General features: G+C 41.6%; 1 protein-coding gene across 2 annotated transcripts in view; it reads right to left on the reverse strand.

The window, feature by feature from the left end:
* Nucleotides 1–843: 843 nt before the first annotated feature.
* loxl1 (lysyl oxidase-like 1) overlaps nucleotides 844–25,574 on the reverse strand; it is a 203,218-nt gene continuing 178,487 nt past the window's right edge. The window contains exons 1-7 of one of the 2 annotated variants that reach the window (XM_029458186.1): nucleotides 15,702–17,217; nucleotides 11,416–11,524; nucleotides 10,236–10,373; nucleotides 5,765–5,921; nucleotides 5,085–5,180; nucleotides 4,644–4,759; nucleotides 844–3,411 (exon numbers count right to left, since the gene is read on the reverse strand). In XM_029458186.1, coding sequence (XP_029314046.1) covers nucleotides 3,405–3,411; nucleotides 4,644–4,759; nucleotides 5,085–5,180; nucleotides 5,765–5,921; nucleotides 10,236–10,373; nucleotides 11,416–11,524; nucleotides 15,702–16,875 — 1,797 coding nt within the window. In that variant the 5' untranslated portion in view covers nucleotides 16,876–17,217 and the 3' untranslated portion in view covers nucleotides 844–3,404. Of the gene's footprint in view, nucleotides 3,412–4,643; nucleotides 4,760–5,084; nucleotides 5,181–5,764; nucleotides 5,922–10,235; nucleotides 10,374–11,415; nucleotides 11,525–15,701; nucleotides 17,218–25,574 lie in introns of those variants that run through there. The other variant, XM_029458194.1, reaches the window with a different exon arrangement.

A 25,574-nucleotide genomic window follows, 5' to 3' on the forward strand; every position in this document is an offset into this window, starting at 1 on the left:
TTATCTTGACTTTTAGTCATAAAAGTGTGATGAAGCTTGTAATCACTCCATAAGTACTGTTCATTAGTCTATATTTCCATTTCCAAATGACAATGTGCTGCAACGTTGATAACTCTTTTCCAGTCTTGTTACTATTTGGTTGTTAGAACTTTGCAGCAACGTTGGAAGAAAAAACCCAGAAGATAGTCAATGAATCTCTTTCTTTTCTGACAAAACAAAGAATAGAAGTTTTAGTGCAGTTCTATATTTAGATTTGATAACATTATAAGCTCCTCTCTTACATGTAGTGACCCTTCGTGCATAATGGGATTAGTTTGCCGTCAGATATGAATTGACAACAAGTCATCTTGAAGAAATTAATGTATATTTGGCCATGTGGTGACTGTGTGACCCAAGAAGATTATTTTTAAGGACGTCTCCGCACATCTCGACATGTCAGATTGCGGAAAAATCCACCACAACGTAAACACTAGTGTGACTGACTCCTTAATGCACGGCTCTCGTGCCGCAGTAGTTGCATTCATTGTTTGCTGTTTGCAGGCGTCTTATATGCAGTGTGTATGTTTCTGTATTCATAACAGTCAGATTTGCACCCCTGCCTGAATCATGCATGACAAATGGCTATACAGTACCCAGGGAAATGCCTTAATGAATTAAACATATTACACATAATCTCTTATGAAAGGGATGATTTCAGCAACTTGTCACACCTGTCACACGGCATTTCCTGAGAATCTACTGACACATATTCTGTGTAAACCTCATGCAGGCATCCACTGCTGTAAGAGCGATGCATATCATTCATATTACATTCAGTGTGGACAGCAGATGTGTAAATGTGTTTATTGTATATGACATTTTTGACAGGTGTTCAGTAGAAAAACACAAATATCATCACCACATGTCAAAAACGCGGTTTAACTGTCGCCTCTGTTCTTGTGCTGCCGTGTAACGAATGTCAGATTCACATGTTGCTCGTCAGTGAGCGTACAGTGTGATCAAATTAAAGAACGAACATACTGTGCATACTTAAGACTGTGCATATTGAATTTAAAGCCCTCTGTTTTAAAAAACATGCATTAAAGTAATAACGTTTGTTACAAACAGCAGCAAACTAACTTTGGTGCTTTGCAATTGTTTGTACATAATACATGTTAGTAATCAGCTTTATGGATATTAAAGTTGTAATCCTTAAGATTTTCACGTAATTAAACCCCATTCATTAATACTATTTATGGTCGGTATTTGTTCTGCAATAGCCTTTAGATTGTATTAAGTAATCTCTTCTCTATGTAGTAGTTTGGGTCTTCACACACACGAGGAGACGATGCATGTAATCCAGCGTTACGGTTTGTAATTGTATCCCATTGATATCATCTTCACGGTTTACTGTTCGCTCTCTTTACGACACATTAATGTTGTATTAATGCAAAGCAAATATGTTTGTACTGCTGCTGGTACAAGCCACCACACTACGATCGTCTAACAAAAAATATGTCTGCTAAACAAGACGGCAACACGTTTTAAATGTTGCAGGGATTAATAGAACAAGAAGGCTGTTGAGGAAAAGTTGCTATAACTTCTCACTCAGATAAAACACTCCAGTTACTGTGTTACCGTGTTGTTGTGTGGACAACCACTCGCCCTGAGTGTACGATGAAATCACATCACAGTTGCTCATGGCACGATGGAGAAAGGTCAATTATTGACTGACTTTATTAAAACTTGAGTTTGTTTGGTTCCACTGTAAACACACACACACACACACCCGTTGCCCGCACAGCTGCTCAATGAGTGTGTGATGTAGGATAAACCAAGCAGGACGGAAAACTTTAGGGATTCTAACTTTAAGCCTTTTTAGAATATCACTAAGTCATTGTTTGCATCCCACATGGTGAGATCTTTGATATCCTCAACATATGTGCAGATTTTAAGGCCCTGTCACACAGAAACGTACGCTGGCGCATATGAAATTGACGTTTCGCACGAATATGTTGACCATTCGCTCTGATACGTTACGCTATCGATAGGCTCTGTATATATACACGTTGCATATGCTCATTTTCATATGCGCCAGCGTACGTTACTGCCATACGGCACCGTGTGACAGGGCCTTTAGCTGCAACACAGTGGTAGGAGGCCACAGTGAACCATTGCAAACACTTAATAAGACACAGCTCACTCAATAGGAGAGGTAGGTAGAGACGGCTTTCTCACGCTCTGCATTAGAATAATAAGTATGTAGCAGTAGTGTTTTCTTTTTCCAACAACTATTTGAATAATTCAGATTATCAAGAAAGAAATATATAAGTTGATTGAATTTCACATATTACAGTAACGGGTCAAACTGGATAAACAATCAGCTACAACCTAAATGACCTATTTGCCATCTGGCCAGTTCTGGTAGTTGAAGAAGAGGAGGAAGAAGAAGAGGAAGAAGAAGAGACCCCCATGACAGTGTAAATAGTCAGCTCACATACTGGGAGTCTGTGTTTTTTTCACCAGATGAGTTTCCTGTTCCTGTTGTACTGAAATAAGAAAAGGACAAATGGGGACACGACACGAATATGCAAGGATGTAGAGGAGTGCAGCGGCGAGTACCGACAGCCTGTTTTTATGTTGACTTATAGTTTGAAGGAGTTGACAAATGCAAATATGACCTGCTGTCTTCCTCGTGCTGTTAACACAACATTAAACAGGATGTGCCCGGAGAATCACAGGATCCCAGCCTGACCCACCGAGGCAGTGAAGAGAAAGGGAAAACCTAACACATTATAGTTCTTCTGAGTCACTGGGCATCTCTGACTGCCCCCACACGGCATGGATGAATGCACCTGGGAAGACTTTGTCCCGTAATTTTATTTGGTGGATCGCAGCTGAACCCTGACTTGTCTGGAGCCACAGATTTCATGCACCGGAACTGTTTCACGCTTTATTTATAATTCAAACAGAGTCTGCTGGGGGGAGGGGGGGGGGTGCATCGATGTTTGTGCGCAGATACAGTAAACACATCTCTTCAAAGTCAATGACGTGTCCGAGCATTAACCAAAGCAGACTGGTAGAGTTGCAAACATGAGAAATGTAGTTGGGAGGACAATATTATAACATAGATCGCAGGTTGTTGTTCATTATTGGGATATCAACGTGCACTATGCATTATGCAATGGTGTGTGTGTGTGTGTGTCTGTGTGTGTGTGCGTGTGTGTGTGTGTCTACCTTAAACCCCCACATTCTTTTCAGTGCCAGTAGAACCCTTGTTTGCTTTGGGCTCAGGATACCGAGACAGCACAAAATAGTAAGAGACAAACAAACATCAACAATGAACCAACAACAAATGGATTCCATTCACATTTCAATGGAATAGCTATCAGGTCCAGTGGAGCGTGGCAGCTTCCAGTGCCTGATCAAGACCTGTAGATGAAAGAGACAACGCATAATACTTTTGTTAGAGGGAACTGTAACACTGTGGAGAATTTCAATGCAACAGAATATATTGTGCATAATGATCTCTTTATCAACTGTCCATTGAAATACTTTTTAGTTTTTGTTTTCAATTTCTAAAGCATTTCATTCACACTGTAATGCCACGATCATATAAAAACGTTTTCTCTTATAATGTAATTGTGGTTGGCTAAGCCCCGCCCCTCCTTACATACTATTACAATGCCTGTCAATCTTCACATGTTTGCACCACACATAATGCAGTTTAAAGGGACAGATGTAACTCTATACTGTTATCAAGGTGTGTGCTTTCTTGTTTAAAATAAATACATTTCATTCAATTTACATGCAAAGATGATAACTTGTTATTAATTTGACAGATTTTTAACATCTCGTACCACATTGGCCAGAACTTGTCTGTTAAACCATCTTAGTGTGGACATAATGACATCACATTAACATGATGTAAGTGGATTTATTCTCAATTATAGAAGCTGTATCTGACTTTAATGATGGAAATATAGCTCATGCCATCTGCTAATCTAATTCGGTAGCTAACTCTTATATTCAACTTTCATTAACTCCGGAAATGCTTTGGCAAACATATTTTTAAGTGTGAGTTTCACTGTACCGGTGAAAGTGAGGGAGAGCGACTGGAGCACTTGAACCTAACGACGCTCTCCTCGTGCATATCCCCTCTCTGTATGGAGTCTTTTCAAGAGGATGTGATAGTGATTCTGAGTGCGATGATACACTTCCTAATAGCGCTATTCAAAAGTTCAACACCCCCACGTCTCCCTTTGAGGGAGAATATGAAAGTTTCAGAGGCTATTAATCTTAACTGGAAAGTGAGAACATAATTCATTAAATCATCAAATATTTCAGCCAGGAATCTATTAAGTCCACTAAGTAATTCAAAACACTGTGAGGCTCTTCATAAAACTGCATTTAGCTGCCCCCCCCCAGGCATGTGGTTCAGTGCAACTCAGTGGTGGAAAACATGACACAAAGCTTGATTTACGCTTCGCCTTTCAGTTCCCATTCTACAAAAGCACAATATCGCAAAATTGCCCAGATTTGACTCGAACAAACAAGCAGCGGATTACGAGGACATTGCAAATAAATGTAACGTTCTCCCAGGAAATGATTATTAACCAGTTACTAGCTGCGTGATAACAGTTTGTTCATGCTCTCCTACTTACTGGGCTAGCTTGCAGTTGGTTGTTGTAACAAACCGTCCCGTGTAGTGTATATTACACCTGACCACGTTGTTGGTGAAGTCGGATTCCAGCACCAAGAACTTGGGATTCACCTGGAGCTGAGAGACGAGGAGCAGAAGGCCCATTACAACCATACACTCAGCCCAATGCTTCAAAACAAACGTGTGAGACATGACACGTGAACACAATCATGTATAGATCTTTCCTGTGCAGATATCGCAGCCATACTGACCAAATAAAATATGCATGACTAATAGACAATAAGATAGAAGTGAAGTGTTTGCACGCCAGATATCCAGGAACCTGAACACTTCAGTAACTTTATAACTCTCTTATAACCCAGATCAATTTGTTTCGATGGCCCAGACCCTCACTGTCTTCTATGAAATGTGACCTTGTGCTCTCCATAAACTTGACTCCTACCTTTAGTATGTAGTTTCCAGGCTGGATGTCCGTGATATCGATCCACTGGCAGTCAATATCAGCATTGTATGTATCGTAGCAGCCTGGACTCAGACCCTGAAGACAGAGGAGAGGAAAGACGCTCATGAGGAAAACTGCTTATAAAGTTAATATAATATGTTGCATCAGCAAAGACAGCTGTTAATGTAACAACCAACAAATATATTTATATATATACAAATTATATACTAAATGTATGTACATATATATATATATATATACATAAATTATTAATAATAATTAGCATCATAATAAAAATAAAAGTATAATTGATTAAATATTAATTAATTTTTCATGCAAAAATGGAAGAAAATGCAGTTTTCAACACTTTCCTGCTTTTTTCTGTTTTATATCATATTAAAGTGAAGATCTTTGGGCTTTGAACTGACAAAACAAGACATTTAAAGACATCACCTTGGACTTATAGAGACTTAAAGACCAAATGCTTAATCAATTCATCTAATTAGCAGATGAATCAGTAATGAAATGACTTGTTAGTGACAGCTGAGTCAGTTGCACTACTGTATAACAGCATCACTACAGTAGATGGATAACGGCCTTGTGGTTGATAAAGCATGTGGAGAAAGGAGTACTGCAGGAGGCCACCAAATGAGGGTGAAAATAACATAACTTCATGTTACCTGAGTTTGGGTGGTGCAGGCATAGCGCTTCAGGTGACCAAAGTCGCAGGTGGTGTCCTCCAGACAGAAACTGGCCTTGTGTCCCTCGGCCACTTTACGGCCTGTGCTGACCTCCAGTAGATCGTAGTGGCTGAACTCGTCCATGCTGTGGTAGTGCCTGTCGGAACAAGAGAAGCACTGTGATGTAGTGAACCAAACATCTCAGTGAAGAGTTCGTCTGTTGTGCACTGTGTGCATAACAAACAGTATCTGAGCAGAAAGGATTGTCAGTTTATTAACTTTGTTAATTACGCTGCCATTTTGCCTAAATTGAGCTTATCCAAGTTAAAGTGTGACTTTTAAGACACACAGTGAATTAATAGACCGGTTGACCTTCGCTGCTAACAAGTGATGTTGCACCTTGACTGAACACATCATAAAGTATCAAAGGACACTAATTAATGGCAACAATAAAGTATTGCTGAAGCACGACATTAACACCCTGATGATGTATGAATGTTGTTAATTAGCTTGTATCAGTCGGCTAGATCAGAGGTGTTTGTGTGTGTGTGTGCATTCACGGGTGTGTGTGTGTGTGTGTGTGTGTGTGTGCAGTTGTGGCTATTTTCATGTGTACGTGCGTTTTTGTGTGTTTATCACAGCGTGTGTGTATTTGTGTTCTGTTTGCGGTGTGTGTTTGTTTGAACAGCTTTAGCAGCTTAGGAAAGCCTGGATGCACATGGCCACTGATCATCTCAACTGAACCATAATATGAACTACAGCGACTCTGTCAAAGAGCTGGTCCATTTAAAATCATCTGCAAGGCTTGGACCTCTCCCAAATATCAAAGTGACCCAGGGTGCTATTCACTTTTTTACGAGCCGGCTGAATTTTGTCACAACAATATAAGAATATATATAAATTCCTTGTCACAATGTTTCTCTGTTAACTTGTCAGATGTCAACATACTATGGCAGAACATACCCCACAAAATAGTCTTTTATATAGCTCATAGGAAGCAAGGGAAATCAAATGCAAGCTAGCAGGTATGCTGTTTGTGTTGGAGAGGCCGTGAAGCACTGCTGAACATGAAGCATGGCCGTCAGGTTTCCATACATGACATCATTTGTCACAAGCACAACAAATACAGTATCCTAGCAGCAAGCTTTCAGGTCTTTATAACTAAGATGGCACAGTTCCTACGGTGTGTACAGTATTCTATGTACAGGGCGCTAAATCTATTGCAATCTAATGCAGCCGCTTAGAAATGAAGGTTACCTTAATGAAGCTCAGAGAGCTTATCTAACTGTGTACTCTGTGGTCATTAAGGAGAACGTGGGGATTGTCTTATTGCATTGCATTGTATGGTGGCACACACAGTTTTAGATTATGTTCAACCGATACTGACAAAATACTAAAGCACATGTGATTATATGTCAACTATAGTAATACAATTCAAGACCACCACAAACTACAGCACGGCCCACGGAAATAAACAGCGTTGGATCAACACATTAACACGTTGATGATAAGCCTTATGAAGTGCACCCAATTATCTGGGAGTCATTGTAATTAGCAACAACTTGTTCAAACCACAGTATCGCAGTGGGAGGAACAAGGCGTATCATCAACTGCCAACTTTCATCATTTGGGATACGTGGACACGTTCTGACAAAATAACTACAACAAAAAGTACATTTCCAGTTAATATAAGGAATACGGGACCTGAATACTACGAGACATGTAGGAACATGTGAACGTGTTGGTTTCACATCGTGCTGCCCTTTATTGAAAGAAAAACTATTTCTCTTATGTGCAACAAAAGGGCTTTAATTTCAGGTTACCAAATGATGAAATCACACACAGATTTGCTAAATACATACCCCCACACTTGAGAGGTGGCGAGGTATACATGTTTTCGTACAGAAACAACAGCCTACATCAACATGACAATGCTGCTAAAGGGGGCACCCGAATGACATTTTGAAATGACAGGATTTGAATGCACCTTCTAGCAGTTATTGGATGTATTTCCATTAAACTTTAATAAATGGCTACACACGGTATATTTAAGTGGTGTTGCCTTTAGTTGTTGTAGCAGGTGAGGTAAGCACTGGACAAACTCAGACTGTATAAATATTACCCTTTCAACTTACTTCATGGCCCGTGTTTCAACAAAGCAACAGCTTTTACTGGAACAGTCATTAAAGATTGAAACGCGGGTACTTTCCACTAATGGAGCAAGTGACCATTGAAGGACTCATTCTTTCCATAGGAGAGGCCAGTTATAAGCTGCTCTCAGGTAGAAACCTGTCAGTTGTTATCTGCGGCTGAACAACATCTGTATTGAGACTCTTACATTACTCTTCTGTCTCTGCTAACATGCAAATGTACATGACCGAGTGTGTTTACAGGCTTATTTTATGTGGGGGACCCGTGTGCAATATATGTGTGAGTGTATATATTAACACATGTGTATACACCAGGGCGGGAAGGCTGAATCACAGTCTTTGTTCGTATTCCCGAAACACTTTCATTTCAGTGGCTTGAGATGATATCAACAGTATATGTGTGTGCATGTGTGTGGGGAAGCAGAAAGACAGAGTGGGAGGTGCTGGATTACGAGGTGCCTGGAAGGTTCCCGTGCCTCCTCAGATTTCTGGATCCCCTCACCGACTATGTCAACTATAGAGAATGCAGATTTAACAAGAATAATTTGTAAACGTAATATACAAAATATTCCAATCCTTCTTCAAAGTCATGAGTCATTTTCCACCAGTGTTGCAACAAACAAGACTTTAAAGGCTTTCTCACAGCTTGGGTTATAAAACACAGAGAACTAAAGAAGGTTCTTGGAGAACTATTTAGCAGTGGCCTCACATTTGACTTCCACAAGCAGGATATGAAGACAAACGTCCAAGCACCTGCACAAATAGCTGCCATGAGCTCCGACCACAAAGGTCACACGCTTTATTACAATTGTGCCGTAAAGGGACAAACAAAGCTTAAGTTGAAGAACTGTGTAATTAACTTGTGCACAAATCCAAAAAAAAAGAAAATTAATAAGATTTTGTTTTAGGATTTGAATGACTTTCACATGTTTCACTGATTGACATACTTATAACGAGTTCTACATGGATGTGTCCTCATTTGTGCAAAAACATACAGCAACATGTTCACGGCACCATGAGGAGGATGCTGTTCCCTTCTTCTAATACTCCCGTGAGAAAGATAGGGGTGAATGTAATGAAAAGCAAGACTGTCAACTACACAGCTTATTCAATGCTTATAGAAATGTAGGGCAGGAAAGTTTATTGTGAGAATCTGGGCTACATATTTTCTTCCCCTAAAGAGAGTTCTTTGTTAACAAACACTCTGTCACAGTAACCCATATCCATGCCATCATACTTTAGCAGCTGTGTGATCTGATGCCACAGATTGACAGGAAAAATGGATTGATTTGTCATTCCGATCACACAGCCAGTCGAATGATTGTCTTGGCTTTCTGCCTCCTGGGAACCACTGTGTAAATGCAGACTGATGTCAAACAGCGAAAACACTGCCAATCTCCGAACGGCCAGTCAACATTCCTCTAAGATGAGGATAGTACAGCAGAGACTGGCACTAGCGTCAGTGGGCGGACTTGCTGAAATTGAGATAAAAGCCAGTCTATGGAGTATAATGTCATAAAACACTGACTGATACCCCCAAAATCACATCATCGGCAGGCCCCCAGAGCCACGACTAGCTTGCTAAATCAACTCAAATCTGTCCACTGAGAAAGACACAATGAGAAATTAGCTTGCTAAATTTGATCAAACCCACATGGTTACATACCAATAGTTCTTCATCTAATGTGTATTTTGTCCTGTTGTTTTATTCCACACAGGGTTGGCTCTCTAATGGACTCCATAGGTTTGACCCCCCTCTCCTCTTAGACAGGAAACAGAAACATATATATATAAGCAAGTACGTGTACTTTCTCGGCCAGTCTTTACTTGCATTAAGACCTTAGAGGGCACAATGTGGATCTTATGGCGCACTATGACGCCTAATCTGCATTTTTCTTTGGTCGAATGACATTGACATGTGCCAGACCAACTGACTGAACATGAACTCAGTGCCCTGTTGGTCTATTCTGTACACACAACATCTAATGCATGTCTGTCCGAGAGGGATTCCTCCTCATTGCAGTTTTCTTTTCAGTTTTTCGTTATCCGAATCGAGCTTCTAAGAACAGAGTTCTGTACGTGCTGTACAGATTGTAAAGCCCCTTGAGGCACATTTGTAATGTGTGATAGTTGGCTGTATAAATAAAACTTACTTGACTTGACATACATTAGTTACATACATATATATATATATATATTTACAGTAATCCCATTGACATAAAGATGCTTGCCAACTATCTGGATACCGCAGCAGCTAGTATTGTCGGCAGTAAACCTTAATTCTGTGATTGGGGGAAATCTGTTTTGTATTAAGTACTTACTGATGACAGCTATGCCACTCCCAGGTATGATGTGGCCTGTTAGGCATGAAGTCGGCAGTCCCCTTGTTCTTCACCCTCTGTGGGAATCGCAGCAGGACCCTTACATCATAGTCAGTGGTCTCAGGCCCATAGGCGGAGCTGAATGGCAGACACACACATCAAGACAAAAAACAGTGAGGGGAAACTGCACAAGTGGATTCATGAAGAATGTCGGCATGTCTGTTTCTCATAACTAAGACAAGGAAAGAAAATAAGGTTTGTAGTGGACAGGCTTGGAGGCAGAAGCATATCTACTAAATAATGCATTCCACTGTACAGATTACAACCATCTCTCCAAATACACAGTTTCAACACGACGATAGGGAACATTCTGTTGCACGATTCGATTTTATTTGTGAAAAAGGGGGAGCAAGCTCGAGTTCACAATACCACCGAAGATCTAAGCCATTCATCTTGTGGCTGTTGTTGACATTGGAGTGTATGGCAAATTACAACAGCCCATCTGTCGGTGATTGCTGCAAACTCAGACAGGATATGAAAGGGCTTTGAGGGATGGCTGTACTTGTGATGGGAAGAGGGCAAATAGAGCAGCCGTGGGGACAGCACACTTCAATCATTTCAATAGTGTCTTTAGTGCAGAGGCAGTGAAAGGGCCCAGGTCCAGGGCTCAGAGGATGCTATACACCAACACTGAGAAATGAAATTAACAACGGTCTGTATCCCCGAAGGTGAACAGGATTCGATTCACTTACTGTATGTTGTGCAGTTGGTAAACTTTTTTCATTATTTCACAGAACCGGTATAATCCTGAAGGCTACGTAAGAAATGTGGACGGTTCACTCGCTGGTTAATACTTCCCAAAGGTGAAGCAGATTATAAAGAATGTTCTGTTAATGCATGATCCAAAGCAGGGTTAGAGCTGGACAGGACATTAAAGGGCTACATTGAGAGAGGGAGTACTGTATTGGCTCTAATATACCTCAATTGAATGTCTTTGAAGTGTGCGAACCACTGAGACATTACAATGAGAACATTCGTCACTAACATAGGAACAGCAACGTGAAAACAGAACCCATCGGGGAATAAAACATTTGTGATATTGGGACATTAGAATGAACCCACTGAAAATATATAAATAAATAAAGACAGGCCAGTAAAGGACATCCACAATTGGGTTTACCTTGAAAGACATTTTTCTTCAGCAGCGCAGCGGAGAGAATACATGTGGGCTCTCTGGATATATGTGGAAGCCTGGACATAGTTGGCATCAGGAACCAGGTCAGGCAAACCTGAAATGATAGACAGGCTGCTCACACTATGTTGACATTCAGCAGCTTTGCTTCAAGAAGACAAAAGCAATTGTCTCACAATTCACACAAACCTGCTTCAAATACAGAAACAAAAGAGTCATGTATTAAATCAAAGGTACGTTTTAGACTCAAACATGGTAATACACAGCATATTTAAACAATGTTATTAAGTCTAGTTACTACATTTAAAGAACAGGTTTTATGATTTAATTCAGTAATCCCAGTCTCTTCGAATTCCAGCACTTCCCATCATTGCCAGTGAACAACCAAGAAATACAGGAACTCTTTCACATATGTGTCATCAACTTTTTATTACCTGCTACTTTATGGTTGTGCTGATCAGAGGATATGGTTGGCCACTAATTACTTTGCATTCTAGATTATAATCATGCTTTTTTAATGACACGGTTGTGCCATAGGCCTGGCAGACAGAGGTGAGTTTGGGGTGAGACAGTATAAAAGTAGCAAAAAGGATTTTTTATACCGATAATTTCTTCTCGGCTCTTCATCTTAAGCTTTATTATAGGACGACTAGTCACATCTTTTGGGAATAAGGCTAAACATGGACATATCTGAGCTACAGTATTACATGAGAGCTTGTGTGTTTCATACTCTGGATTCTGCAAACAAGTGACAGAGATGAAAAGATGGAGAGAGGCAAAGGTGCACAGATATGCAACAAGAGGGCTAGACAGAGACACAGAGAGGGAGAACGTGTGTGCCGGGGAAAAAACAAGTGTGATCTCACACCACTGCTGTTTTTAAAGTGGGACACTGACCAAGTCTGTCAGAAAACCTGAGGAACAAGTTAAAAAGAAAAAGAAAACCAGGCCTGACTTGTCAGAGTGAATGTCTGTCTGTCCCGCTCCCAGTAAAGGTCATGCCAGCAAGGGTCTCTGGCATAGCTTCTCACCCCTCTCTGTTTAGCTCACAAAGGCCAGACACACTTTAATGTGCGCTTGTTCAAGTCAAACCATCTGACCTCCAAGCCTGGAAGCGTTAATAAAACCATTAAAAAAAAAGGACGCACAACCTTAATTATTTGCTACAGCGAGCTTAAACCACAGAAAGGGAAACAGATAATAAAATGATGTCTTTTTATGATTTTTGGATTAACATGAAGAGCTTTAGTTACGGTCCATTTACGGAAACCAGATAGGAAGTTTTCTATTTTCTATTTGCCAAGTTTAACATCCCGGTAAGTCCTCTCTCCACAGGCGCAAGTTTAAATAAGGGCTTTGCCTTTGCAGACGTTGTGTAAATATTCTATATGACCGCTCTCTCTGAGGGAGATGGAAAGGGGAAGCTTCCTGGGGCAAACCATGTAAACCCTGTAAGACCAGTGTAAAACTGCAAAGGTTTTCCAAGAGCACTCTCAACCCCATTTTCTTCTCCTCACCCCAGGAAGGCTTTGTTCTCTGCCTTCTAATCTTTTGAAATGTGAAATTGGGTCTCTTTCAAAAGGGATAAAGTGTATTGAGAAGCCAAAGCTGATCAGCTCTCGACAGCATGTGACAAAGCCACACATTACACTCTAAGTGGGGCACGGAGAAAGGAAACTGAATATTGCCATACGTTTTATACCATCTAATATAGCATAAGAAAGACATGAGGGCTGCCTCTCCAGATACTCCTGCTTTAAGCTATCGGCTGTTAGCTGCAGGGGACCGACAGATTGGCAATACTTGAAATGAATTTAGGTCATTCTAAAATGAGTAATCACAACATCGTTGGATGATTAAATATAAAGTATATCACAGCCTCTTTTGCCAGGTAGTTAATTACACTCTCTACGTTCTTTTGTAATTATTATTAATTTTTTCTGATTATCAACCGTTTTCTGATTATCCTGGTTGTCAGTTGCTGTATTGCAGGTTAATGTCAGCAATAGTGAGAAGCTAAAACCTTTTCTCTTCATTTGAAGATATCATGTTGAAGCTAATGAGTGAAATAAGTTCAGCTCTGCCTTGGAGCTTCCTTCAAGAATTAATCTTACAGCCTAATTATTCTCGTCTGTGACTGCTTGTGGCTTTGTCAGGGAATATGAGAGCATGGAAGAATGAGATGAAATGACAATTGGTCGGGACAATGTGCAAACTTTGATCGATATTTACGATAATACTTATTACAAAACCAAGTCAACAATGCAGCTTTTAAAACTACACAACCCAAGTCAGATTCCCGCCATCGGCAGCCGGGCTAGAACCCTACTAACACTAAGTAAACTCCTATTTTGATTCATCCCCTTGAATTTGTTCAATGTACAAAAAACAATGTACAATAGCTGAGATTCAGGCGCACACCTTATATCTTTTCAACCTTAGTATTAGTTGTGCGTCTCATGCCAAGTGGAGATGGCTTGAAGTCATTGCCCTCTCAAAGGTGCCTTGCTGAATGCGGACTGATGCGGGCTGAGAAACAACACTCACAAACTTTCATCATTTGGTCCAATTTTGCACATATGGCGTACGGATCTATTTTCATGACTTTGAAGATACAGCACATAAAGGGTGGTGTGTAATGTTCTTGCTCTCTTTATTCCACACTCTCCTACTACTGCCAACCCCTTGTGGCTTTGGCTGCGGGTCAAGCTCTATTCACTCTATGTGATTCTGGGAACAACAGGTCTGTCAAAAGCAATTACTGGAAAGAGGTTCTGCACTGAAACTTGTTTCACGGCCTTAAACTTAATCATTGGCATTATCTCTACCCTTTGGTAGCTAATGGTAATGCTCGCCAGCTTGTCCGCCCACACTTACTCCACCATAAACCTATTTGTACTTAGTTATATTTTTATGCACTTGCCACATTTATTCTGATATATCAATGTTTCTTATGTACTTTACTGCCTATGTTACAACACAAGATTGCCTTTAAAAAATGTGATAATAAATAAATATACTTAATAAATATGCTTGTCTGCTGAGTTTTAGGTTCATTTTAAACTTGTAGCTCATAATAGTTGCAACAGTTTATTGCCGTGCAAAGAAGCAGTGCAATAAAAAGCTATTCAACAGCTCGCAATGGCTGAATCTTTATCACAATGATTATTGGGCACACAGAGGCGCCTTCACACATGTTAGCTTTTTATGCTGTAGAAATGGCTCCCACTACACGAGAGACACTGCCGCACAGTAAGGCACATCATTGAGTAAAACAAAAAGGTAAATCTGCATTATTAAGAATTGGAGAATCTTGTTGAAGGTCCTCATCTCCTCTCCGCTCAGACCAAGCAAAGCCTCTGGCGGGCAGAACACAGAAACACTAAGTCAAGTTTAAGAGAAACTTCTTTCTCCACGGTACCTTGATAGTTTTTGAAAATACATTTTATAAGTCAGGGCACGTATTGACACTCATTCTTGCCCTCAGAACTCTGACTAAATATTTCTTTGATTTAGCTGAAGCAATGGACCCCATTACAGGGACTTTCCATGCTCCCCCTCCCCCTGAGGGAGTGGTGAAGTACTGTATCCCCCTCCCTCGTTTCCCCTTCTCCTGTCCTCAAGCCCAGGAGGCAGCCACGGCCCACCAACACCCCCTGTCACCAGACCCCCTATGAGGTCACCACCACCATTACCCAACTCCACACAGCGCGTGAACCAGTCAACTTTCGTGTAGCACAGAACTCCCCACACAAAGACACAGTGGTTATTGTGTGCAGCTCTCTTTACACTGGCAGGGTTTGCTCAACACCTGGTTTCAATAACCAATACAAGAGGGAAAAGATGAACCTTGTGTCCACTTTGCTTTGTTTGTAAACTGAAAAAATATGCTGAATTTTAAGCAGCTGTTTCATTCTGATTACTCCAGATATCTGTTAAAACATGAAAGAACAAAACACATGATTGTGTACTTGAGGCAATTGTGAGCTCTCTACTCCCCTGAGTTTTCCCAATTCAATTTCAGATGTCAGCAAAAGAATACCTTGAATCAAAGATGGAAATACCTTCGGGTGAATGCCTACAAGTGAATATGTCCCCCGTTTCCACAGAATGTGTTAAATATTTTAAGTGCCTTAGACCTTTCTTTAAAAATAAACAAACACATTGCTCCACATCTGCCATCCATGTGTCACAGCCTCTACTAATATTATCAAGATTTGAAATAAAGAATACACTGTAAGTTCACAAAACCCAAAACAAAATGCCTACTGTACCTCTCTGTTCTGGTCGGTACACACTCCCAACATTCATGCTGGGGTTCTCGAGGCCGGAGTTTGGAGAACTTCTGCCTCGAGGAATGGGCTGCTGGAAAGGAGGCTGGGGTCTACCGAATGGAGGAAACTGCTCATACTGAGGGCTCCTGACTTGTGGTTGACCAGCTGCTCCTGTCCTGTCCACTATCACTGGAGCTGTATCGGGGGCAGGGACAGCAGGGACAGCAGGACCAGTCTCCCCGTTGAAGAGACTGTGGGTGTATCTGTGGTCCAGACTATCTGCAAACGGTGGTTGGGCAGCACGTGCAGGCACTGCAGGATTAGGCGCATAGCCAATAGACTGGTAGTAGCGGTAGCTATCATCAGTAAAATCAGAGGCAGCGCCTGGGAGCGCAGGGGCCTGACCACCTCCAGTAAACCCTTGTCCAGCACCATACCCTCCAGCACCATACCCTCCAGCAACAGCACCATACCCTCCAGCACCATACCCTCCAGCAACAGCACCATACCCTCCAGCACCATACCCTCCAGCACCATACCCTCCAGCAGCATATCCTCCACCGGCAACAGGCTGAAAAGGTGGCTCGTAGCTCCTGACCGGTCCTTCTACAAAACTAGAGTCATATGGTATTTGTTGGAAGGGAGGCTGTTGAGGAATTGGGTTCTGGGGGTAAGATGGTATATTATAAGAAGATGAAGAAAAGGATGACGACGACGACGATGAGCCTGTGGATGGCCTGAGGCGAGTGCCAGTTGATCCTTGGAACTGGCTTCCCCCTGTGCTGCCTGCAGTTTGTCTCCAGTTATCAGGCACTTGCCCAAAGCCAAAAGGATGCCTTGCCTGCCCACGGATAGTCTCAGAGGATCCTCTTGATGGAGCCTGTCGGCGGACATTGCCTCCCTGAAGTCTACGTGGAGAGCGTGGATTAGTATCTGCCACGACCACCCTGGGACCTCTTTCCTGGGCCCCTGCAGGGACATATTCAGCTCCGCTGTTCAGCAGGCTAAACAGCCGGCCATTGTTCTCCCATTGAATCACCTGCCTCCAAGGGTTGGCAGAGCCGTCCTGCCCCTGGCCCTGACTCTGGCTCTGCCCCTGAGTCTGTGTGGCAACCTGAGCCTGCCCTGAGCCCAGCAGGAAGAATACTAAACATGCCACAACAATAGGCAACATACTGGCTCCAAAGATGCCCCAGCTCACCACACAGGAAAAAAACCCTCCAGTTCACCAGCAGCTCAAACTCAAACCACCTGTAGCTCTGTCAATAAAACATGTGTATCCTCTTCCTGCGGGTACAGCTTTGTTGCGAGTGTTGAGACAGAGGCAGGGTTGAAAAGAAAGCCTGTGTTTGAGTGCATCTGCAGGTCTTCACTGCCAGCAATAGAAGAGGTTGAATGTGCATTCAGGAGCAATCACACCCAGGAGAGCAAAAGTGGGCTTCAGAACACCCACTGGTGGTGTTACCTTCTGTTACTGCTATGAGAATATGTCCTGACTACTTGTCGATCTGCTGGCTCGCCTGTCAGTGGACTGAGCATTGCTCTCTGCCTTCTGGAAAGAAGTGTATGTGCACTGCACGACTGCAAGCTTCTATTTGCCTGATTGCTTACAATGGGCTGTGAAAAAATCTCAAACTTTTTTTAAGGAGAGGTCCCACATGGCCCTAGTGCTAGTGATGTTTCCTGGCCTGCAGCAGCCAGGGCTCCATGAAGCTTCCAGAGTCAACATTACCATCTGCAAAGGCATGCAGACATGTAACACATCTCACTTTGCTTTCTTTTCTCATACTGTACAGTACGAGCATAGATAGGGACAACACAACTTATATTTTTACAGGAGTTTCAAAGGCTTGTTGTGTTTTTTTGCTTTGCCTTAAAACCTTTAAGAATAATAAAAAACATGTGCAGATGGGAAATTACTTGAGTGGTAACAGGGGCACAGTTCACACAATTGACAACAGGTTGTTGTACAGTGAGGCGGCATTTGCACAAACAATGAGCAGTTAATAAGGGCATACTGTCTGGTTATACCTAATATGACTTTATATTAATAAATAAGTCTGGTTTCTAAAATACAATCTATTTATGTGGTGGGTATGTTAGGAAAAATGGACTTGATACACATATATTCAGGCTTGTCCAAACACATAGAGAAGTAGATGGATATGTGTAAATGTCATGGGATAAATAAATGCCACAGACATATACTGTCCCAACCACAAACCCCCTCACACACAACCACAGACACACACACTCTCTCTCCACCCGCCATTCCCCTTGCTGATTGTAGTGCGCTGAATGCACAAAAGACATGCATACATGCAGAAAACACTATGTGTGCTGTTGTCTGTGAAAACTATCAAAGCACTGTTGCACTCTGAGACGCTCATTTACAAAAAATGGTTCTGAGAGACAAGTAGACTAGTAGACTAGTAAACACGTTCATTCAGGACTTGAAACAGCTTGGTTACTGCTTGCCTTGATAGAGTGAGTGCATGCAGACAGAATCAGATTTCCCCCTGTTATCAAAGTCAGCAGTTTGCAAGGTATTTCCCTTGGCATGGCTCACACGGGCAATGGCCACAATGTGCCACACACCAAAGAAAGAACAACATCCCTCCAGGGCTGTGGCAGACAACATTCCCATTGCGTCTCTGAAACAGGATCCAGGAAAAACAACCTGATGCACACACGCTGATTTCAATTCACGCCTTCTCCCACAAACAGGCTAATGCACAAGAGAAGCTCCATCATGATCATTCCTGCACAATGGAATGTACTGAAAGGTCTTCAGGGAAAATGGTTAGCCATGAGAGTGCAGCAGAGTGCAGCAGAGTGCATCAATAGGGATATGATATCATTCCTATATACAGTATACACTTCTCTTCTGGGTCTACAGACGGGAGCTGTTTCTCATACTGCCATGCAATGACTCAAAACACATTTATAAAAGGCTGACACAGTCACGACCAAAGATCAAACATTTCTACTACTTTAACACAAGTAGTCATCATCATAGAACCATCAGTACACCACCACTAGCATCTATTTTATTTGGCATTTATTTTTCACTAGCCTCCTTCCAGTTTGTGTAGATCTGTTGTGATACCTTATGAGGGCGCTTCACTTGAAAGTGACACAAAATGGAGAAATTCCTTGAGGAAGGACAGTGTCAGATTCTTTTGAGCTTACACTTTCCCACTTTGTTTCGTGCTTTTTAAAGCCAAAATGTATTCCGTCTTTCAGATCAGTCTTGTTTTCACCTGCATTTTTATTACATTCCTTTTTACTTTTTTTTTGCTATATTAAGCTTGAGGGTTTTTTTTCTTAATTACAGATTGATCTCGGGGGATTTTCCTCAAAAAAGGGCAGAAATTGCTGCTTTAAGGAGGCAGACCAACAGAGAGCCTCCGAATGCCTTGAAACCCTTTCACTGAAACATTCCACAGAGATTACTCTAAGTTGTAAGGCAAGGTTGGTTGTTTTTGTGTGAATGCTGTGTGCGTCTCCTTTCTGCTGAAAACACCATGTACTCTGTGAAGTTCAGTGAAAGAACGCATTGATCTGAGTGACTATGCAGCGCAGGAGGAAAGCCCAGGGAGTAGGCATCCTGCTGAGAGCAACCTTTAGCCACAGAATCAAAGCTAGGGATGCTCTTATATACTTAGATCCTCTGAGTCAATGTAGGTGGTGGATAGAAGTTCTCATGTGTGATGTTACAACAAAACTTAGCAGTGTTTTTTTGTCCGTAATTCTATTGAATTAAGTATTTTTTAACTAATTTAATAGGTTTCAAACCAAACTGTGTCCTAGTTCTGTGTCCTATAAAGGAAAACTGAAGCAGTATCGCCTGAAAAATAGGAGCAAACAAAGTCTTGTGATCAAACCGACAAAGGTTTTTAACTGATGAATGTTTAAAAAAAGAAATCAGGCCAGGTACAACTTTCTTTCTGTCAAAAGAGACGCCTGTTCTCCATGGAAACAGGTTTGGCGCAGTGCAGATTTCATGGTAATTTTGACAGCTGACAACACAAGATCAAATAAAGAGACGAGATATCATAATTACTGAAATAAAATCCTTCTTTCTCATAAGAAAAACATCTTTCAACTTAGCAGCTGTCAGATGTTGCAAGAGTTGCATTTTGCAATATACTTATTTGATCCGTCCTTTTTTCCAAAAGGGAATTGTCTGATGTGCAAAATAAAAGATAGAAGAAGAGCGTACAGAACAACTGCAAAAGTTAGATTGGCTGCGCGAGTAGAACAGATCCTATCCTGCACATACCAAATACATCCTGCGTTTGTGTTTAAGGATTCAGATCGGAACAATGAAGCTGCGGTTCAGCGAACATGCGGTTAAAAACGGAGACTTCTGTGATGGCTAAGTTTGTGTATTCAATGTCAGACATGATGATAAACCACTTCCTGAAGTCGGTTAGGAATTTGACACATTCAGCATTTTGTTGTGCTACGGCTTTCCTTCCCATCTGTAATCTGCTGGAGAAACATTAAAAGATTGCTGTGGTTGCATTTTCTGTGGAACATTTCCAGCTTTTTTTGCAAAGATTTTTTTTAGGTCATGCATGGGATTCTTTTTTATTATCATTAAATCCAAACATTAAGGAATGTGGCTTTGTTGTTTCGGAGCGTTGATTCGATCAGCCATGTAAGTGTTAAAATAGGTCAGTTCAATTATTCAAACATGGCTGCATTAAAATGGGTTTATTAGTGCAGTGAAAGCAGTAAGTACAACAATACGGGAGACCTATGGTAACACATGTGCACAGAGCCCGAGCTAGTAGACACTGCTGAACCACAAACTGTATCCGCAGTTTGACCCCAGAGGAACACATCACTTCCCTTTTCTTTCATCTGCTTTACTCTACACTGTCTCAATTATGAAGTAATTACTTCCTTTCACAATCCTGACTTCCACTTCAGCATGGCAGAGACAACAGCTGAGAGAAACGTTTGGCCGAACCACAGCCTTTGAAGTAACCTGCTTTCCATTAATTTAATTTTCATTCAAGGAGAGTCATCAGGCACCTGCACTCTGTTCTTGGCTCAGTATCACATCCCACGAGACAGAAATGATAAGAATGCCTTCAATCATAAGATAGTTTCAATATTTTTTCCTTCTTAGCACAACATCAAAATTAACCTTGTGATCTTCCTTTTACAAAGACACAAAGGGAAGGATTATTTGTTTCACCCTAAGTGCACTGCGGCAGAGTATAATTCTTCGTTTTCTTGGAGCATATTTGTAATGTCAGTTATGAGGTCCAGAATGTTTGCTGTGAATATGTGCAATGGCTAAAGTTCAATATTACAAGCTACAGTAAAAGCTAATAAGCTTGCAGCTAAGCAGATTCGGATCTTGTTAGATAATACCACTCGCTTCATACTACACATCAAAGCAACATATATCATTTTCCACGTGCAAGGCTGAAACCCCCAGCGTTTTATAAGGCGTTCTCATGTTTAAGTCAATTAAAACAGGCCTGTAACTCCCTCCCGTTGTATTACCGTCAAGATGTAAGAGCCAAGATTGTTCCCAGTGGGATCGTTTTGGACACAGTAGTGCTGCTTACATTAGATTCTTCTTGTAATCAATTGGATCATCAAGGAGGAGCAAATGTAGGAGCAACAACACATGAAGCTGCAGAATGTGGTTTTTACAAAACAGCTATGCCTAAAAAATAAGTCTCTACTATTCTCCTTAAAAAGCAACATATTCGCTTAAAGAAGGACATATTACATGTGTAATTAAGGCGTCCTGTTGACCTAATAAAGTGGAAATCAGGGGGTGAGGATGTGGGAGGGAGGACACAGAGAGAGATACTTGTCTAACAGGTACATAGCTTTGACAATGGCTGCACTCCCCACAGTGTTGTGACGTTGAGGGGGAGAAGTGATGTGATTGATGTTCAACTCTGAAGTTAGCCAAGGTAACTAAGAGCTGTGGGGGATATCTGTGCTTGTTTGATGCTGAGGGGTATGTTACACTGATGAAACATCCAACTGAGTGTAGCAGGCTGATTAGAACAACATGCAATAGAGCAAAGCACAGATGTGCATTCACACGCACATGGCTGGCTCATAAACCAGATACTGCAGTGCATAGTATGCATCTGTAGCTCCCAAAGCGTTATCATTCCTCTCATGCTCCCTACATAAATAAGCCTGATTTGATGAATTATGAGCACTTTCACTTCCCTCTCTTCATCATACAAATGTCCAGATGGACCTGTCGATGGTGGTGTTCCCTCCACGCACATTGTGGCAGATATTAATCTGCTCATCTGATCTGTCTGTTAAAGTGTTGATGACCTGTAACCCCCCGCCTCAGTTGCAAACTTCAGAGGCAGGGGCTAATTTGAGCTCGGACGACAGGGTGGCCTTTTGCACACACGGCTCAACCTCGAGGGAAGGACACAGAGGCAACACCCAATCTAAATCAGAGATTATAATGCAAACAGCCCTGTGGGGCTCACTAATGACTAAGGTGAGCCTGAGATGCAGCTTCAACTCTGCTTTGGAATATCAATTAGGTCTCTCAGGGACAAGAAGATGGAAGGAAGTGACTGGCATAGTAAGAGCCTACCGCTTGTCTGTGGGCACCTCTAACACACGCTATGCACCATGACAGCCGGGAGATATCGAGCAAAAAGGAAAAGAGGGAAAAAACAAAGTCAAGATGGGTAAGGTGGTGTGCGTGAGGGAAAGTGATGCAAGAGGGAGAATTCCATTGTCATGTGTTTTACAAAGGAAGAGGAGCCTGTACATTTGTTAGAGCAGCATATTCAATTAGCTCCAGATATCCACAGCTGGTCCCCGGAGAGTCATCTCCACAGATGTGTTGTGTGCTGGCGTCTCCACATCCCGGAGAACTACCCTTTGTTCTGTCTCTCTTTCTCTCAACTCTCTCCTCTCCTCTTTGTTACAGTTTCTAGACAACACAACAAGGTACTGGTAATCAGATGCTGGCTGAGCTGGGATACAGAGCATGGAGACAGACAACAGGCTGAATCTGAAATCATCTCACACCTCCGCTTGATATTGTTCAAGGAGAAAGAGTCATCAAAGGCCCTCCTCTGTACAGACACACAGGCACACACACTCAAACACACCCACATTCAGAATAACGTGCAAAAATAATGGAAACGCCTGCATTTAGTGTATATGTGAAGGTGTGGAGTGAACTATCTCTTAGAGGGCAGCGTAATGTTATCAGGCCATTAGTGTGATGCAATACCTGCGCTGAGCAGATTAAACCCTGGAAACATCTTTGTAATTTTTTCAACAATGGTTGGATGATTTCAGATAGTGGAACAACCATCTCAAGCTTCTCTTTTCTAGCCGGCAGCCATTGATTCATCTGGTTTCTATCAGATTTGATCAGCTGCAGCTAGCGAGCTAACAAAGCAAACACTTGCTGCTTGGTGAAAACACTGTCTTCTGGTGACTTTTTAAATATTTGTAGTAATTATTTAATCTTAATGTAACCTTGTTTTGACTTTAAAGGTTACAGACGAAGGCTTTTTAGGAACTAACCGATGTCTTTGACAAATGATAAGCTATCTCGGGTAACGTTAGCTTGGTTGATGTTAGCCTCAACTCTGATATCATCCAGCTTCCACACAGTACCCCGTAACCCCACACATTAACGTTCTTCATTAATGACATGCTAACTTTTGGCAATGGATGTATAAATTGCTCCGGAGTGTGTGAGAATCAGCATTTAGATTAGATCCTGATGAGCCTTCTGTATGCACTATTCCTAAAATATCCTGTTGATGACGTTTAGGTTTCTGTTTAATAATGGGTTTTAACTCCAAACAAAACCAAGTGCACTGTGTGGATATATGTATAAAAGCTTTCACTATTTATGTATAAGTTAAATCACTAGGCTGTATTTTGTTAGGCTTATATCAAATGGCAGGAATGAGGAAGGGTAAAATGTATCTTCACCTACATGTTCTGCTTAAGTAGGCAGCCTTTTTAATGGAGTTTAGTTTTTCCTACATCTATAAAGTCTCTCCGCCTCCTTTCTCTCTGTCCCCCTCCCTCCTCACCCGGACAGAGTGATTGATCTGATACGCCATTGAGTCAGATTACATTATGCAGTTCTCACTGATAAGAGAATAGCAAAACAACTATTTTCTTTCCCCTTATCTCCTCCGAGAGGCTGTGTTTCTAAAAGGAGAACTAGCCTCCCTGGCCAGATATCATTATTCATTTTGATCCGAGGCCTTCAGCACTGATTACATTTTATAGGCTCTAAAATGTCACACCAACGGTCAGCAGTGAGATTATTGTCCTCTTTTTTTCTCTGAAGGATAAAATACAAAATATCACATGAAACCGAGTTTGCTCAGAAATGTGAAGCATCTTAACCATTTTTGGTAAGGTGTTGAATGTCGAGCTTCCTCCTGAAATTCCACTTTTAAAAACCTCTTCCTGTTTAAAGTCAGGGGTGAGGACGGTAAGTGTGGGAATTTAGGCTTCATCAAACCCTTTGAGAAAAACCCAGATTCTTATCCCGCCAGGAATTAAAGGCGTCTAAAGTTTATTGTTCAGCATGATTACGGCAAAGAAATAAACTTCACCACAAATACAAGCCACAACTGAGATTATCTGTGTGCAGTGAAGTTACTACACAATAAAAACAAATCAAATTTCACATTGATTTAGGACACCCAAACAAGAACATGTGGAACCAATCTTTAACTAATAGATGCTGGATAGTCCCAACAGGATGACATAATATCTCTGTTACATATACTGCACTCAGAGGCCAGTGCTTAAGTGTGTTTTTTTAAAACCTTTATTTATCCTGGGAGGGCTGCGCTGGGAACATGTGCTCTGTTGCAATAACGCCCTGCTTCACAGTCACATGCAGTCATACCTAAAAAGCTGCTCAGTCCAAACACAGTCTTCTACTGTTGGCCCCTGTGCAGCTTCACTGAAGGGCCTGGTGCCTTGCTCTAGAGCACTATAGTTGCAGACAAGTTGGGGTGTGTAATAAATATTTCACAAACACATGCTGCCTTGGCCCAGTGGAATGGCATGAAGTATTTCTGTAATGTATGCTGCTATGCGGGGCCAATGCCAAAGTGCTTCAGAGAAAAGAAAGAGAGTGAGAGTGCTGTGCAAACCCTCTGCAGAGGCCAGGCCAAAAAACAACAACTGGAATATTTGCTCTGGGCTGCCTGATTTAGTGTTCTGGCATATGGGATTAAGATGGGCAGGTTAAAACACTTCCCAGGCATTTCCTGATGATCACATTGTAGGCGGATGAATGTTGGCAGACATGTGCATGATAGAGATGAAGATGTGAGGTCATGGTGTCTCCTCCCATTCTTGCCTTCTACTGTGTAGGACCCCAAAGAAGAATCTACACATGTTCTCTCATTGATATTCAAAACTGTATCACATTTCCTGCAAAAATGCTTGCAGAAATGGAAAGGTGGGGAAGTCTGAACTGTGTCAGAGGAGTTGGGAATTGCAGTAAAGTATAACAATTGGGCTGTGAAATTAGTGCGTCAATTCCGATTACTTAATTACAGAATAAATACGCAGATTAATCGCGCTTTTAGATGCCCCTTGACCCTTTGCGTCACCGACGCGGCGCAGCCACAGCAGCCTCGTCAACAGGACGAAGCGGATGAGAAAACGTTAGTGAATGGAAAGTTTACATTAATAAAGTCCCGGATGTAACTGTTGATGCTCCGTTCTGTGCGATTCCTGCAGCAAAGAATGTTCGAACCATCGAGAACTTCAAGCTGAAATATATATATCTATATATATAGATATATATATATATAGATATATATATATATATATATATATATATATCTATATATATATATA

Source organism: Cottoperca gobio, chromosome 3, assembly GCF_900634415.1.
Source record: "Cottoperca gobio chromosome 3, fCotGob3.1, whole genome shotgun sequence".
Lineage (NCBI taxonomy): Eukaryota > Metazoa > Chordata > Actinopteri > Perciformes > Bovichtidae > Cottoperca > Cottoperca gobio.